This window comes from Trichogramma pretiosum, unplaced genomic scaffold (assembly GCF_000599845.2).
Source record: "Trichogramma pretiosum strain Unisexual culture from Peru unplaced genomic scaffold, Tpre_2.0 scaffold15, whole genome shotgun sequence".
NCBI classification, from domain to species: Eukaryota; Metazoa; Arthropoda; class Insecta; order Hymenoptera; family Trichogrammatidae; genus Trichogramma; species Trichogramma pretiosum.
Window position 1 is genome coordinate 1054760 of NW_019641686.1, and position 18136 is coordinate 1072895.

Below are 18136 nucleotides of genomic sequence, written 5' to 3' on the forward strand. Positions count from 1 at the left end.
TGGTCTCTATCACTCTCTATCCATATACTTAATGTGTACGCGTATATCCCGGGCTGTACACTAACACGCGCGTTACAATAATATTGCCAAGCACGTTGCATTATAGAAATATCGAGCTTCTGCTTCGTTGATGCTGCTTCTGCCAGTCCAGTTGTATAAGAGATCGTAACAATCAAGAATATATTAACTTACTTCGAGTGAAAATAATTCAGCAGTGCGTTGTTCAAAGTGGTGGTTACAATTGTTTTTACTTGACTTTGTTTTGGTATAACGAATGAAGGTTTTATCTGCTTATGTGCTATTTTTTTGGCAAAAGCCAAAAAGTTCAAACAGTTACTGCGAGGAAGAAACACATGGGTTCGAGGCGCGCTCGTGCTAAAGTAAATAAAATTTTTACTCATTCATAGATATTTCTGACTGATAATGACCGTTTGAAAGAGACATCGTTCTGCAACGTTACGGTGTCGAAGTAATCGCTTGAAAGAGTAGCTGGATTTAGGAAGATAATCGTTTCACTGTTGCATAGACCGCGGAAATCATAATCATCAGGCGCAGTTCGTGGCGCATGGAGCAAATCGAGCGTAATGACTTATTTTGTGTTATGCACGTATATAATATAATAAACATATAACATCAGTCTCGCTCTCTCGCATCGCTCCTAGCAGCAGCAGTAGCAGAGGTGTTGGTGCGAATAAATTAACGATTAGAAGACGCGTGTTACGTCCACGCGCATTCGTGCACACGCGTATAAACACACGCGCATGTATAAATACAACTGGAGTTTTGCAACGAGACTAAGATTTAATAGCCCGAGCTGATGGATAAATTTTTTTTTGTACATATAACGTTGTTACCAGCGAAGAAAGTGTGTACGAGACTATATGAAGCGAGGTAGAGAAGCAATCAGTATTTCCATGCGTAAATCTCAACGATTTTTCCTTATTGGCATAAAGAAAAAGTCGGAATTGTAAATTTGCTCGCACCGCAGATTTTCAATAGGTCAGTATTATAATTACGCGTTAGTTGCGAAATTGATTGTTTATCGTAGCTCATTCGTTTCAGCTCGCTCCTCTCCTAAGTGTATTCAGTTAGCATATAAGAGAAAATACCCGTCTTATATATATCGAGGAACCGATTCGCCTTTGGCAGCAGGAAATTCAACTGATTTCCGTATTCGAAAATGTTTATTTTTCCAAATGTATCGCTTCTAATCATACGAAAAGAGGCTTATGCTTAACAAACGAATTATGTCGAATGCAATACGCGTGTGAGTGTGTCTACACATGGAAAACGGGAGTAGTTACACGAACGTAATGTACTGAATGCAGATCCTGTGCGGCTCTCGCCCGACTTGTAGCTGCGTTGCAACAAAGCCACTATATATACACGAGTCCTCGCTTGCGGTGTGTATATCCTTAGCGATAAAAAGGATATCCCAAACAACAACCGCCTCCTACTTGCAGCTCTCTTTCTTTCTTTTATCTTTTTTTTTCCTGCCGGGACTTGGTGTGTACCTTCGTGATTGTGTGTGTGCGCACATTTATACGTAGCTGAAAAGAGAACGTGTATGTGTATACGTGCGTACCAGTAAAGCCCCACCATCATCATCCTCGAAAACCTCTTCCTCTCTTTCGCTGTCTCTATTTCTTGCGGACGGTACTACTACTACTACTACCTCTACTGCTGCTGCTGCTGCTGCTGCTGCTGCTGCTACTGCTGCAAAAAGCTGAGAGACTCGGAAAAGAGAGTCATTTCTCGCGGCGCGCTTATATCCAACGCAACCTCGATGCCTCGCGGCTGCTGTAGCTGCACGCGGATCGCTCGATCGATCGGCGACAAATGCCGCCACCGGCGTTGTGCGTGTGTGTTCAAGCAAATTTCTGCCTCTCGACGATACGTAATTATTAGTTACAGTTCATCGTTTTAATTATTGTTCGTGCGTTTCGGTAAATAGGACGAGAAAATAGAATAACAGCCGAGTGACAAAAAAGTGAAGTGTAAATTAGGAAATCGGTATGGAAGTGGTTTTTATTGACAATTGCACTAGGATAATCGTGAACTTGGCAACATTGTCATGTTGACAATCGATAAAAGCTTCGATGGGTAAGAGACCAGAATTGAAACATTATTGGGAACAAACCTAACAAAGCTCTCACTTAGACGCACCGGCAAATCCCGCATACAAGTCCTTCGAATAGCGCAGCTGCACACCGCGCGATACAACGTGTACGCAGCAAAATGAACCACATCGGTAAACGATAATGCACATATATATCGGCATGCCTATATCGGGTACATGTCAAATACAATATGACTCACCACGCAGTGGCTTGTACATACAGACGCACGCGTCTGCATAGCCAAGCTCCGAGAAAGTCGCCTTCGGCGTTCGTGTTATAGCTGTCATTGTCCTAATACCAGTTTGTTAAGTTTTTTTTGCGCTCTCTCTCTCTCTCTCTCGGGTTCAACGACGTCGAGTATAAGCAGCATTCGAAGTGATACGCGCGCACAGCCGAGTCCAAGAAGATAAGGTACCCTTATACCCGTCGACAAAAATTACATTATCCCAATATATATGTACGCGCGTAAGCGTATGCACGCTTGGACCCGTGTGCTTAGTAAGCAATGCGTTTCAAAGTAACGATAGAATTCGCGCTTTTACGATCGTGCCATGTATATATTGTCTCTTTGCATGCGTGCTCTGCGTCACCTTGGCAAGCCCATAGTCTAACGCGCGCGCGTATGTATAATATAAAGAAGCACTTAAGAATTTTTTTTTCCTTTTTCTTTTTTTTTCATTTTAAAACGCATGTGCATACGAGATGCTGCGCTCACCTGCGAGCCGCGTGATTCACTCTCGGCCGATCGTTTGCGAAATATTCTTGTTCGGGCTCGCGCGCGTCTCAATCGCAGCCACTGCTCGATTCTTTCATGTGCATATATACACATTGTATCGAGTGTGTGCTCGAGTGAATTTATCGCGTATCTTTGCGCCTTATTGCGTGCCCGCGTATAAAACGAGAAAAAATCCAATTAGCGCGCTTCGACCGAAATGAGAAAACAAAGCCGCAATTGCGCTTGACCGTGAATTGAGGAGGCAGGCTTCGAGCACTGCTTGCGGGAGTATAAGTTTAATGATTAATGGTAAAAAAAGATAAAAAAAAAAAAAAAAAAAAGACGAGCTGCGAGCACACGCGTAGCGTGTCCAGCAGCGATTATCATTTTTTTTCGCCGCCGCTGTTGCTTCAGCTGTCAGACGAAAAGTGCATCTACGCGCACATCCTATAAGGTATATATACAGCGCACGAGAGAATTGCGCGCTTGCGAGTCTCGCTTGGCTAAGCTTAGGGCATCGCTTCTTCGTCTTCTTCTTCTTCTTCTTGTTTCTCTTATAACTCCTTGTTGAGGCTCACAAAACGCAAGAGTTGAATAATACATTGCGCTGCTGCGGCTCTCGAGCTCTGTGCGCCAAGCTGCATGCACACGCCACGCATGTGCATGTATAAAACCGCCTGGAATTCGAGAATGGTACATAAACATAGCCAAGTCAGAGAGAGAGAAAGAAGAAAAAATTTGAAAGATCTCCCGCAACGATAGCCGTGAAAAAAGGTGTTTGAACCTTGGAAATCGCGCGAGTGCGAGCGGCTCCACGGTGCAGATATGTAATACCTCTATATATGTATGCGCGTTATGATAGAAAAGTGCCAGTATACATTCGGTTGATGGTGTCTGCAATTCGATCCTAGCAATGAATTTATAATAATGCCGGATGAATTCGTGCCGGATGTGACGCTATGAGAGAATAAAATAAAAGGAGAGAAAGAAAGAAAGATATTGGGATTATTTTCGGTGCTTGACCTTCGGCTCGGCATAACGATATATACATTCAATAATATAAATATATATACCAACTCACACGAGCACACGTCGGGACTGCGTCATTATCTTATTAGCGAGTTTTCGGTCGCATACAATAATAATATACGCGTTTATATATATTTGCTACGGATAATTTTGGCGCGATCTCTTGTTTGTTGTTGTCAGAGTCGTCGTTGTTGTTTTTTACCTCTATAATTGTCCGCGGAAATATTTTTGTTTCCCGTGTGCAGGCACACGAGGAGGAGGCAGCAGCGCACATTGTGAATCGAGTCGAAAATTTCGAGTCACTTTTTTCGTCGTGTCTTGTTCGAACGCCCGGTCGAGTCTTTCAGCCTTGGTCGGTGATTTCAACGAGTGGGCGGCCGCTGCCTTTTTTTCGGTTATATTTTTTAAATAAATGTCAATGTATCCGTTTCTCGTGGCATCTCGACATTCCATAGACAATAAAGAGGGAATGACGTCGAACAAATGAATCTGCTCTTATGGCGTGCTCCTATGAATCGACATCTACATAATTATGGACATGTACAATGTACATCGTATTTATTACCGTAAGACGTTAAATTCTGCGAAAGTTCAAAAACTTGAATACAGCGTGGTAGGGGTTGCGCTTGTAAGCATCAATCGTAAGCGTTCATCGAAATAGTACACGGGCTAGCATAGGCCGAGCCCCAACTTCGCTGTATTTACGTTTTGAGCTTGTTATCGAATTAATTTACACTTTTTGTTGGTATAATACAGCGGGCTCGAATCATGCTTAACGCGTCGCTTAATTCTATAAATACGCTTTACGTCCAATTAATTTAACGCGCGTGGAGTATCGATTACTTTTTATTGCCGATCGTAAGTATCACACGCTCGTGTACACTTGAAATTTACGCGACTTGTGCGTTGACGATCGGTCGGCACTTGGTTGTTTTTTTCGTGTGTGCGCCAAACGATCGTGTATACAATCACACGAGGTACGCGTCGTGCGTACAGGCTTGCGAGAGGCACACATGATGCAACAATCGAATCGCGATCGTTATACACACTGCAAATCCTTACAACTATGAAGAATGTCTCCCTGCGATATTACGTCGTTTGATATTGTACACGGAAATAAGCCTGAGAGATCTTCCACGTGAGACATTGGAAACACGTTGCTCCTGTTAGAGACGAATTTTCACGCAGCTCGACGCAGATCTCGCAGCTAGAAAGCGACGAGTTGTCTATAACGTAAAAGGCCCGTGTCGTGAAAGGTGGAAAAAAGTATATCTCTCGTCGCGCACAGTGATAAAAGTCCAGGCGCAGCTCAGCAGCTCTCGTACTATATACAAGTTGCGCAACGCGAGAGTCTTTGCGCGCAAAAAAAGTTCTCCGATAGTTTTCACTCCTTTCAAGTTTATAAGTTTATCATAATTTAAACGTACAGCTGTTTCTTTTTCTACCTTTAAAAATGCCTCGTAACGAAAAGATATACTTATAAATTATCGGTGAAAATACGTAAATAATGCTGCTAAGTGCCAGTCGCGTAATTCGCGAAAAACTGCGCACAGCTCCACGTACGTGGTAAATTTTTTCTTTCTTTTTCTGCAAAGGATACGTTGTAGTGCATTACCGTGTACGTCTCGATGTAATTGCACATATTTCAGAGTGTCGAAAAAGTCGGCGCTAGTCAATTTCCGTGCATACTCATTAAAAGCTTGTTATTATACTGGATCGCGCACGTGGGTTACCAAATCTGCTCGGTATACTTTCGGCCATAACGTTAATGCGCGCGCTCGGGCCGAATAAACTCGAGACTCGATCGTTTTTCTTTGTTAATTAACACTGCAGGATTATTCAGCTTGATTATACAAACAACAAATGATTCTTCCTCTTTCGTGTATTTATTTTCGTAAATAATAATCGTCATGATTTAAATCGATCGATCATTCAACCGTAAAATAATTCTGGAGTTGAAATACGGTTCAGCAAGTATCATAAATTCGAGCAGTAGTATAATACTCGTGGGTAAACAATTCGACACAATCGACATTTTTGTCGAACAGTCAACGCAAAAATGGCTCGTCACACATCGTATTATACGCCGACGCAGGAATTTTTTGTTAATTCGTTTCAAGTTCAAAGACGCGATTCGTGTCCGATAAAATACATTGTATATGTAAATAGAACAGTTACAATGAGTTTGCCCGAGAGCAAGGCACGAGATCGGTGAAAAGAAGACGACGACGACAACGACGATCTTCGAGCCCGCGGGATGTATGCTATCTAACACTTTATCGATTCATCGATTAGCTCGGCTCGGTAAATACATTATATATAGTTGCGTTATTATGTTGGATACACAGCATTGCTCGGCGAGAAAAACACTCGGGTACACGAACAATGGGCTCTGTCCTGGCTTGCAAAATTGCCGTTTCCTCGCCCGATGCATCGAGTGCGAGAGCCGTCCGTGCAGTACTACTTCCTCTTCTTCTCCCCGCGCGCGCGAATCGCAAGTGTAGTATACTGCGCTTGGTAATAGATTTTAACGCGCCTCGAAAAAAAGAGATAGCTAGAGAGAGAGAGAGAGAAAGAGTTTCGCCATCCACGACGACGACGCGATGCGTGCTACGTTTAAATAGCTCTGCATATAATACCCATAGCGACGTCAAAGGACACACGAGACGAGACAAAAAAAAAGAAAGTCTCAGAAAAGAGCTACTGTGCATATTAGCTACACACGCGGCTTTATGTACACATGATATATGTTATTGCGCGCGGTGCAATATGGGCGAAGGCATTTCTAATTCCTCCTCTTGCGGTTTTGCATGTGCGGCGTGGTACTAGCAGAGTATAGGTATATAAACACGCGCTAACGGGCTGCATGCACAGCTCGATCGCTGGAATAACAGCAGAACTATACGAGTACCAGTAGTAGTCTTTTGGCCCATTTTATTCCGTTGAACGCGCGGATTTATCACCGTTAAACATGCGTTACGCTACGTCGAGTACCACCAGCAACAACAGCTGCAATTCGAGTATACCGGCCATTTTTTCTCCTGTAAAAAGCTTATGGCGTAAGCGCGACTTTTATTATATTGTATCGGTACGTATTATGTAGGTAAAGCAGCAGCGGCCGGGTCAAGAAAAAGACGGCAAAAAAGAGGAGATTTATATGCACCGCTGACTGCGCGCGCTCTGTAGTGCACTCGAGGATATCGGCGCCGTACTTACCTATATACATACAATATGTTAAAGTGCGGCGCGTATATGACCGATCGTTTCGCTTATCGTGTGTGACACTCGATTAGCACACACATCATATTATGCAGTTCATTGTACCGATTTATATCGAGCGCCTTCGTATCGCAATTTGTCGCGGCGCTACACTCTGTGTTCGATACAACAATATCGAGTTGCTTATTTCGCGCGCGATCGGTATACTAACGGAAAATTATTTCATTATTCTTCGCCCGTTATATACGGAGTATTACAGCCTCTCTCGTGTAATTACTCGAGCGTGCACGCGTGCCTGATAATAAAGACGAGGGCGACGACGACGACGACGAGATGAAAATGAAAGTTGCTTGCTTGCGCGCGCGCCACAGCTCGGTGCGAAAAATTACAATTGCTTTATCGCGCTTTGACATAATTACCTGTATATAATATACACATTATATATAGCGAGCCACACTCGCGAGCATAGGTTCGTACGTACACTCGAGGCACACGCATCGATGTAATTAGAATCGAAAGTGAGATCGTGGATAGATGAGCGGCTTAGCGACTCCGCGTCTATGCCAGCTATATTTTCTTTCGGAGAAATCTCGGGCCTCCGATCGCAAAAGAAAGTTTTTCCGCGCGGGCTTATGTGAGACGCGAAGCCGGCAAGTGAGGAGCTGTGCAGTGCTATAGAGAGAAAACTGCACAAAAGAACAATGACATTGGCTATCTGCTGCACAAGCACACTTACACGCAGACAGGCAGCTTTGTACGACTTAATAATGAAATATCTTTTCACTCGGAAGGAGCGCAAGTTCGGCCCGCGGACTCATAAATTAAGCCGTACCTTGACTTTTTTAGCCTAATCGATCTCTACGTACGTATGAAAAGTTCGTGAGAATGTTATTGGAGCGCCGAGCAAAGGGATTTCTGAGATTGGATGCCACTTGGCCTTATCTTCTCAACTCTCGCCCGTTTGTTTTATATGAATTGTGCTTTTTATCGAAAGATATTTTGTTGCACCAGGTCTAGTATACAATATTTCAATAAGATTCACACTTTCCAAATAATCTTTAATACACTAAATTTTTCATTGTGACATTTCTGTGCAATAACACTTATTGAAGATAACGTTGAATTATGGTACTAGTTAGACGAATTTATTTGTTGTTTATTGTACACGTGCTCGAATCCTCGATACTGAAGATCGATCGATCGTATACATGCTTTTGTACATTCAAACAACAGCGATCGACTGCACGCGCAGTGATATATTTTTAAGTAAATGATCATCGATCGACTACCCGTGTGGAAAAGAATAAATCAAATAAATTATTTATTTGCTACTAAATTACTTCCAATCAATCGAATATCAAAGTAGCAACAGCTACGTCGGCTCTGCATTCATTATAAATACACCCGCCAAAAGACACGTGTGTACGCGGCGAATCGATGCCTATATACGGATCATTTTCCTCGCAAGCGGCTGCGCTTAACTTTCTCGATAATCGCTCGCGTGCGAAAATAATTTCGCAATCTTTCCAAGGAATATTTTGCTGCTTCAGCATGTATGCGGCGTACTGCATGGGGGCAGACACGATCTGCATCGAGCTCTTTTGCGTATACCTACATATAAACGTGTAGCATCTCGATGCGCTCGTGGCCTTGAAGGGCTCGAGGCGAACGGGCTATATACACTTGTCCACCCACTCGCCATGTCGGCCCTGCGCTCGCTACTAACGTCGCTGCGGTGCGCGAGAATCCTCGAATCGCTCCTCTGAACAGAGAGAGAGATGCTTGCACTCGTCTTTTGTCTTCTTTCACTTTGTGAGCACAACTTATATGTATTTGTATGTATATATACTGTACACCTTCTCTCGTTGCATACGAGTATATTGTGCGTTTACCTTATAGTTGGCCACGAAACTATTATAGTTATCCGCTCCAAGGGATAATTATCATTATCGGTCGTAAATCTTCCAGGATTTTTAGCTTTCTTCGAATTTTCAACGATTTTCAGGCAGTTTAGATAATTGATCTCAAGGAGTCCATTATAATAATGAGGAACGAGAGTTGTAAATTAAGGGAACGATTGGCTAGTTCGAGAAAATTATTTTCAACGGAAATGGAAGTACATTTTTTACCGAAAGTCAAACAATGTTATACGAGTATTTTTACAACATCAGAGAATTATTTCATTATTTACTACTTTAATTGATTCGTTATGTCTTAGTCCCCTTATCTGCATAAAAAATGAATCATTTAGTAGAGCTTAATTTTTTGAAGAAAGAAGGGCATGATACTATGTGATCTGGATTTCGTTTCTACCATGTAAAAGTTTCTCTAATTCAATTTTATCCTGGCATATTTTTAACTCACAAAACGAGCTGACCTTAAGGTTCTAAATGAACGAGTAATAATCAAGTGTAAAATATTAGAAACAAAATAAATACGCTTGAAATGATGATCAACAATAAACGGTGTATGATTTAACCTCAGTAAAATCTGTCTTTTAATGCAGGAATTGTTAAAAAAATTGAGTTTTGCAGTTGATGGACGAAAATTGAACCGTGTGATCAATGATGTGAATACAATAAAAGAGCTCTCTCAAAATATCACGACTTTTACACTTTTCGCGCGGGTTTCACGATCGCATTTCGATGCATAAAAGCATGTCGAGAAAAGAGAAACTTTTCGAGAGATGTATATTGCGTGTGAGCGTGCAGGGCGAGGCGGGCACAAAAAATCTGTTACTCGTATTATTTATACCGATCGAACTGGCCGAATGATAAAATTTCTCTTGTGGTTTTTTGCTTGCAGACTCGCCGGAAAGTCACGAAGATCGTTGGCACACGAGTGAAATGAAGCAGGCAGCTGCATCATCGGCGGCACATCGGCGTAGGCGTCGCGCATCATAAGTGACGCATCGTTTTTTTCTCGCCGCGTATTATCCCAGTAGCAGTGGCAGATACAATATATATATAGAAAATTGAAAAAGAGTCGAAAGATAGGCAGCGAGGATGGAGCTGGTAGCGACGCAGGTGAACGAGAGCGACGGGCCTTATCGCAACGAGGACGTGCACGAGTGGTCGAGGATCGATCAGGACACGGGCATGCACGAGAAGGCCAGAGTCGAGACCGGCAGGTGGTGCAACAACACATCCGACGCGGCTCAATCGTACGGAAAGGTATATACATCTATATCCAAATGCCTTGTAAATAAAGCAGCTATTTTTTTACGACATCGCAAGCATCGAACGCGACGTTTCCGTTATAAAAGCGCAATGCCGCGCGGCAACTAGATGGGCAATTACGTCAGCGTAACGACGCGTTGACTATACGCGAATACACGACGATAATCGAGTGCGCAGTAGTCGCGAGCGAGCAAAGGAGAGAGAGAGAGAGAATCGCCGAGTTATACGCGCCGCCAGTGAATTATGTAAATGAGCTTTTACGAAGCTCGCGTATATTTATATGCTGCATTATACACGTCTCTATACGCATGTGGTACACGCGCGGGTGTATGCGTACTTAACATTCGCCTGCAGCTCGCTCGCGACACGGATCTATATAGCTCGAGGCTCTCTCTCTCTCTCTCTCTCTCTCTTTCTTTCTCTTGGGACGAAGGATGACGACGACGACGACGACGATGGGGACCGCGGGAGATTTTACTAGAGCGAGAGAGAGCTGCAACGGCAGCGGCTACCGCACACGCGCCATATACCATCGCAAGCATGTTATAATGCGCGCCGAAGCCGCGGCAAATTCTCGACGGGCAGTATACCTACACGACTGCAGCCGTACGCATATGTATATTTACAGTAGGAGAATTATCTTTTTTCTCAAATTGTGTGCTTTTTTACAAACGTTTCCAGCGTTTCTATTCATTCTTGAACGTGAATTGCGAGTGTAGCAAGTGTCCGTTTAGCCGATAATGTGACGACCCATATAGTGATCGGTATGAAAATCGTTAATGGTTCCAATCAAATAATCACTTAACAATGAAGCCGTCGAAAAGATAAATACCTGCTGCTTTTTCATAAAAGTATGAAAATTGGTGCAATAGTGTAATAACGCATCCGAACGTATTCACTAAAGATCTAATTAAAGTTTAATGTTAAAAAGCACAAATGTCAATAATCGGTATGGATCGTGCAGCCGAATGCATAATCGATCGAAAAAAGACGCACTGGTTATGGTGTCGGTGCTAACATAAGTGTTTTACATTGTTAAATTGCATACGTTGCGGCGTGCGGAGCTGTTATGATTATTCGAGTCGGTTTTGCCGCGTGCGCTTTACTACATAGTCGCTCGCGATTCCTTATCTGGCGAATAGACGATCGATGTTGTGTAACGCTCTATATATACGGAATATAGTACGCAGGATCGCTGCAATCGCCAGCAGCGGAGAGAGAGAGAGAAGAGCCCGTGACAGATTTGAACGAGAAAATAAAAAAGCCCTCTCTTTTTGATGCGCTCGCATTTATTGTAATATGCATTTTCGACGACGTTGCCAATGATTAATTATCGTTTGAGCGCGCATATATTTAGTTTTCTCATGCATGCATATTTATAGGTTTATCAGAACTATTTTGCAAGGCTGTTGCTGCCACTGCGCGTGGCTTTGCCAATTGTCCTCGACATGTATTTTACTTTTCGATAAAAAAAAGAATCTCAGAACTCGGCGCGTTTAAAATGATCATTTGGCGCGAGTAGCTGGCTTTTTTTTCATAACGAGCAGCGCCGCTTTACCACTGGTTCGTTTGTTCGTTGCAGATAATCGACTCGAGGGAACGAAATACCGTCGACGGTAGTCTCGTGCAGAAAGCCCGTCGCCAGGTCGAGGTGTTCCAGAGCCAAGCGACGAGCGGCCGCTGCTTTCAGGTGGTCAAGGCGTCGCAATGGTCCTCCTCGAGGGCCACAGATAGCGGCAAAGGCTTCGATGGCGCTCTGATCAAAGCCAACCAAGTGAGTTTTACGAACGACTTATAAATCGATCTATACAAGTGCGTGTGCTTTAATCGAGTTCGCGTGTGTATTTGTAGAACAACGAGATGAACGGAGACTTTTGGCATCCGAGCATAGCCGACAGTACGACGGATCTCGAGCATCTGTCGGATCTGTGTCGTCGTCTGCACGACGAAGCCATCGAGAGCACCAACAAATTGTGGTCGCTGCGTGGCGTCAAAATAACGCCGACCTCGTCCGCGACGACTTTGAAGACGACGACGAATTCAACGCCAAAAAACGTCAAAAGCAACTCGATCGAGGATCTGCCGAGTCTGGTGCTGGCAACGGCCGACGATGCCTTCGCGAGAAATTCGAAGAATCGACGATCGTTGCAAGTGAACAGCGACCGATACTATCCGAGCAGAAATGCAAGGAGCGACGACAGGAGGGTCGGATCGATCGACGAGAGGGCGAAATTTTACGAGGACGAGGCGAACGACGGACGCGACCGACGAGCCACCGTCAACGCTACGAGAAGAAGTCAAGAGGATCAGAGAATTTTCGCACCGATCAGGGAGAACGATTTCGTGAAAAACGATCCAGGTCACCCGTCCAAGTTCGACAGATCCAGTAACGGCCTGCCCAAGTACTCGAGTTCGCAGGAAAATGGTGAGCAGAAAAATTAAAATAAATACATGAAATTGTCGCGTGCTCGTCGCGTACATTTTTTAATTCAAATGACACATACGTACGGATGTACGGACTTTTTGTAACAACGCAATTGTTTCGTGAACATGAGTTATATACATGTAGAACCGCAAACGTCAGCTCGGACCGCCTCGTAAAACGCCTCGCGTATACGCGCAACAGAAGCGCGAGCAATTCGAACGTGTACGACTGCAAAAGTCGCGCGCGCATACGATGTTTTGTTGTATCGAAAAAAAAAAAAAAATTCATAATAATTGCCTCACATGAATTATGCAGGAGTAACGTCGCCGTCTTTGCGCATTGTCTCTTGCGAAATGCTGCTCCCGCGCGACCTTCAACGAGCCCGCGAAATCATTATACAATTTGAGGAACGAAATTCGCGCAGCCCTGACATGCTCGGCGGTATCACGATTTCATGCTTTTTTCTTTCTTTCCTTTTTTTCTTTTTTGCCGTCTATGCGCCACCACAGGTGAAACGACTTTGTCATCGTTGACGAATCGTGCAAACTCAGCGACACAGACGGCGGCGACGACGACGACACAGGATCTACCGAGAAAAGTCAGTAACAAGACTGTGGTCCACTTACGGAACGCGGCATCGCCCACGGGACCGGATACACCACCGACCAGATGCATCAATGTCACGTCGGTCAGAGTGCCCAAAAACCTAGACAATGGCGTCAAATTGTCGGACGGTGGCTCGCTGTCCTCCTCGTCTTTGTCGTCGTCTTCCTCCACGTCGTCCGTCGCCGAAAATAATAAAGAGAATCTGTCGATCAAGCCAACGACGACTAACGGCACGAAGAAGCCGGTGAAGAAAGTCGAATTCTGCAAAACGGAAATACACTTTGCGCCCGACTCGGGCAAGGTGAATATCGTTGAGACCGATGGCAAGCCTCCTCCGACCAATAAGTACAGGAGAAAACGAAGAAATAATAATGGAAACGCGCTAAACGGTAACGCACAGGTAAGATCAACACGCCATAATGCGATCTTGCATGTAAACACGTATCGCGGGCACGATCTTCAAAACGGGCGCAATTAACGATTTCATGCATATGCTTGTGTTTGCGTTGCAGAAAAACAACGGTAACAAGCCTCTAGTCCACTTTGGCGATACGTCCTACGAGCGCTGCATACTCAATGGTAAATTGCCACCGACTTCGTTATCGAACGGCCGGAACATGTCCAACGGGCTCGACTACAACGAGAGCAACGACGTCGACAACGGCATCGGCGGCAGACACGATCGAGACGAGATCGATAACTTCGTTGAGAGAAAATCACCGGAAAAGTCGATCGCAGCGGCGGCACTGCGGGCCAACGGTAAGCCGACGTCGCCCACGCAATTGACGTCGCAGGAAGACAACAATGCATCGAGAACGAAGGGCGCACACATGACAACGGTAAACTTGATGATGGCTGACAAGGAAGGAAACAATGGCCAGAGCAACGACAAAGGTGGGTCACCTATATGGCATTTTTTTCATTACTTCTCGTTTACATATATGTAAATTTTAATAGCTCACGTTATAAATATAGGCACGTGTACGCGAAATTATTTTAAAGCGATAATCGCTCGATCGATCGGGAGCTTGATTATATCACTTGGCGGCCAATCAGTCATTCATTGATCTCGCATAGGCGTTGTTTAACTCAATAAAAGAGCAATTACAGTTGAGCTCTCGCAGAGGGACAAAATCAACGCGTCATCGTCGCTAATAAACAGCCGTGTAAATTAATGAATCGATCTGTAGCGATCGACTTTTGCCGCGCGCGTATATATGTAATATGCCTGGTGCAAGGTGGCACGCAAGTTGAAGAGGCACAGCAACGAGCGAGCCAAGAGGTGTCATAAAGCAATTATACATCGCGTTACGCGCGATGCTCGATCCGCGTCCAACTGGGTAGGCGTAACTTCATTGCAACACAGAGAATCGCCGCGTCGCATGCACATCTCTAATAATATAATCGATGTCATTTTACAAAGAAAATATATAAGTGTATGTAAGCATGAGCGAAAGACTTTGAGAGCCGTGCAGAATAAAACTCGTTCGAGGACTTACCCTCGATTATTAATTCAATAACAGTTCCTCCACGAGATTTTCATTAAACCACGAGTATATGGAGCCGCGCGTCATAATGGTATATAACTTGGGAGCGCAAGTAAATATACGATCAGCTTACCCTTGAAAACGTCGCTAGCCTCACACAAAGAAGCATCGAATATACAGAAGATCTAACGCTGAGATACTCGGCAGACAATCGATGATGATGATGATGTTTTCATTTGACTCTTGGACGCGCACGCCCACGCATAGGCGTGCTTTGCGCGAGGTAGCAGTCGCCTCCTTCCCCATGCCAGCGGTAGCAAATTTTCATTTATAAAACTAATGTCGAGATGCCGATCTAGCTACAGTATTTGCCAATACTCCCGACAATTCACTCACTTGCAGGACTCTGGAAGAACAACAACAAAAACAAATAGCAAACAACGTGTTTAGTGCTCTCTATCTCTGCCGTCAGTGCTGCGATTGTGCGTGCAGTGCTGGGTGGTGCTTTTCAAACCCATCCGATTTTTGATTTTTCGCTTTTGTGAGAAAATCGGCCTGCGCGATCGAAATGCTACCCGAAGACGACGATCGCTACGCCAATCTCGAGTCGGTGAGATTGGTCATGAACGCGGGCTCGGCCAAGGAGGCCGCCGCGGACTTTCAACGCGTCTTCCAGAACATGTATCGGGAGTGCGACGGCGCCCTCAAGAACCTCAAATTCTCCTACAATCGTAATCGCAGCATCGAGGTCGAGGAGACCGTCCATCGGCCGCCCAGCCCGGTCTACGTCGTCGACGTGCCCGTCGTCCAGACGGCTACCACTTGCATCGTTCACGAGGGTTAATATCATTTATGAATTTCGAAATTAAAATTTCGAGCGATCCTAAGCTGCTTTTTTTCCAATTTGTGTCCTCGATAATGTGTGTGCGTGCAATAGAAAACGTTTTATCATGCAAATAATGCGGTAGTTAAAATTTATAATGTTCGTCGCGCCCCGAGTTAAATGTTAATGGAAGAAAAAACTCATTACGAGTCGATCGGATAAGCTTTAAATTTTTTATTTACGAGCGTCTGATATGCCTTCTGGGCTGCCTATCTTCGAACGAACGAGTAATTTTAAAGCAGTTTTTCCTTCGCTCTCAAAAAACCAGGAAACATCTCATAAAGCACGCTCGAAAAGGAGTGAAAGACAAACATCGTGTATACGAACACCGAGACTCTTGAAGAATAAATTAAACATTTAATTTTACACCAAGTTTTACGGGTTTTATAATTTTTAATGAAATTTCCAGAACCACTAGCCATCCGCGCACCATCACCGGTGCAAATCATTCGCTCGATCTCGCCTTGTCCGCCGTCGCTGCATCTGCGCTCGTCGTCGCCCGTCATCGTGCGTCGTCGCTCGCCGTCGCCCTCGCCACCTCGACGTCGATCTCCGTCGCCCGTCCGGGTGATATCTCGCGGCACCTCGCCCATTTCGATTCGTCGTCGCAGCAGCATCACTCGCAGCAGCAGCCACGAGCGCATCGAGCGCTCCTCCTCGCCCGCGTACATGGCGCCGATCGATCGGGCCGTCTCTCCGGCCCACGCCGAGTCGCATCGGCGCACCGGCACGACCTACGTGCAGACCACCACGACGAGGACGACTACGCCTCAGGGATCGCCGATTTTGGTACGCCGCCGATCGCCGTCGCCCGCGGCCGTCACCCGCAAGACCGTCTCGCTGAAATCGGCGCTGAGGAGCCGATCTCGATCTCCGGTCGTCGTGGTGGACGATCACGATCGCGACGAGGACGTCAGGGTCACCTACGAGAACGTCTTCTCCGATCCGGAGGACGAGAACGTCATAGTTTACGAGAACTCGGGCCACCCGGTGAGGATGGATTACAAGTTCTCCGATCCCAAGGGCAAGCTGCGCAAGAGATGGTCGAGCGAGACCCGGGCGAGCGCCGCGAAAAAAACTGTCTTGCAATTCCCCAAGGTCGTTACGACGACCATCAAGCGGTCCTTGACGCCGAGCCGAGTCAAGGTAAAGACCGTCACCGAGAGTCCGACCACGAAAATTTCCAGCACCTCCAAGCTGAGCAGGAGCCAGGAGAGTTTGGTCAAGTCGGAGAAAGTCAAAGTGACCAAGGAGAAAAGGGGTACTGGATCTCGAGGCGTCTCTACCGTCAGAGAGCACAAGGTTGTCAACACATCCAACGGAGGTACTTTGAGGTGAGTCTAACTAATTAAATAAACCAATGCAAATTGTTTCATGGACGAGTTAACACAAGTTTGTCGTCATAATTTTTTTTGTAAAAAAAAAATTATTTTTTATATTTTTTTGTTGTTTCTCAATACATATTAACAATTTTCATACAAACAAAAATTATTACACTAATCCCACATACTTATGAATCTTATTTCGAGCCATGTATTATATGTCAAACTTTTCATAGTTTTCATAAATTAATTAATATTAATAAGTTATGAAAAAAATTCACTAACCGTTCTTTTTAATCACATTTTTTTCCAATACAGATCCAAAAAACCAGTTGAAGTTGTTTACGAAACCGCTGTGTATAATATGAAGAATGAAAATTTAACTAAACCAAAATTGGTCAAGACCGAGATCATACGCGGACCACGTCTCATCAATGATTTGATTTGTGGCAACAGATTCAAACGTTCCGCCGATAAAAAAGCATCGGTTAAAACTCAGACCGTGTGAGTATACGCACAAATGCGTATTCGACGTTAATGATATTTATTCATTTGATCGTGTCCACAATACAAATGAATATATTTCGCTATAATATTTTGCAGTAGTCAACGTGTTACAAGATGCCAGTGACTGCATAATATATTCAAATGTCTTCTAATTTTTAATAGGTATAATTTTATTTAATACTTAATTTCACCGTAACATACAATACATAAATTAAATTTTGATTATTATTCTCTTTACAGATTATAATTTTTAGCACATAATCCAAGGTCGAATAAGCGATTTGTTCTCTCTACTTAATTCAAATCAACAACCACTTGGAACAAAAATTTTTTACTAATTTATGAAGTAACTAATTAGTGTTTTCATACGAAGCAGGAATCAGTGTTCCTCTCCTAATTTTATAATAATACATTTACCTACACTTTGTGAGTGTAAAGATATTGACTCTGCTATGTTTTGACTGAAATAAACAAACTTATAATCAGTCATAACGCTGATATAATTATGCACTTGGCTGTTATTGTTTCTTTTTTATCTTCTTCAAAATAAATACATTTTAACAATAAGCAAGCATAAGTTACATATGATATGAATTTAAATTTACCATTTTTTTCATCACATCCATCCTTTCAATTCAATTTTT

General features: G+C 44.1%; 1 protein-coding gene across 2 annotated transcripts; it reads left to right on the top strand.

The window, feature by feature from the left end:
• The first annotated feature begins 1771 nt into the window (after positions 1-1771).
• Positions 1772-18069, top strand: LOC106649968 (serine/arginine repetitive matrix protein 1-like). 2 transcript variants are annotated; one of them, XM_014367705.2, is made up of 10 exons: positions 1772-2103; positions 9889-10256; positions 11845-12036; positions 12114-12687; positions 13197-13693; positions 13806-14187; positions 16073-16997; positions 17304-17489; positions 17589-17654; positions 17733-18069. In XM_014367705.2, exons 2-9 carry the CDS (start codon positions 10089-10091, stop codon positions 17614-17616), a joined length of 2952 nt encoding a protein of 983 aa, XP_014223191.1. In that variant the 5' UTR covers positions 1772-2103; positions 9889-10088; the 3' UTR covers positions 17617-17654; positions 17733-18069. The 2 variants fall into 2 exon arrangements, with proteins under 2 accessions (XP_014223191.1, XP_014223189.1); XM_014367703.2 differs by having other exon boundaries at positions 17589-18069.
• Positions 18070-18136: the final 67 nt, after the last annotated feature.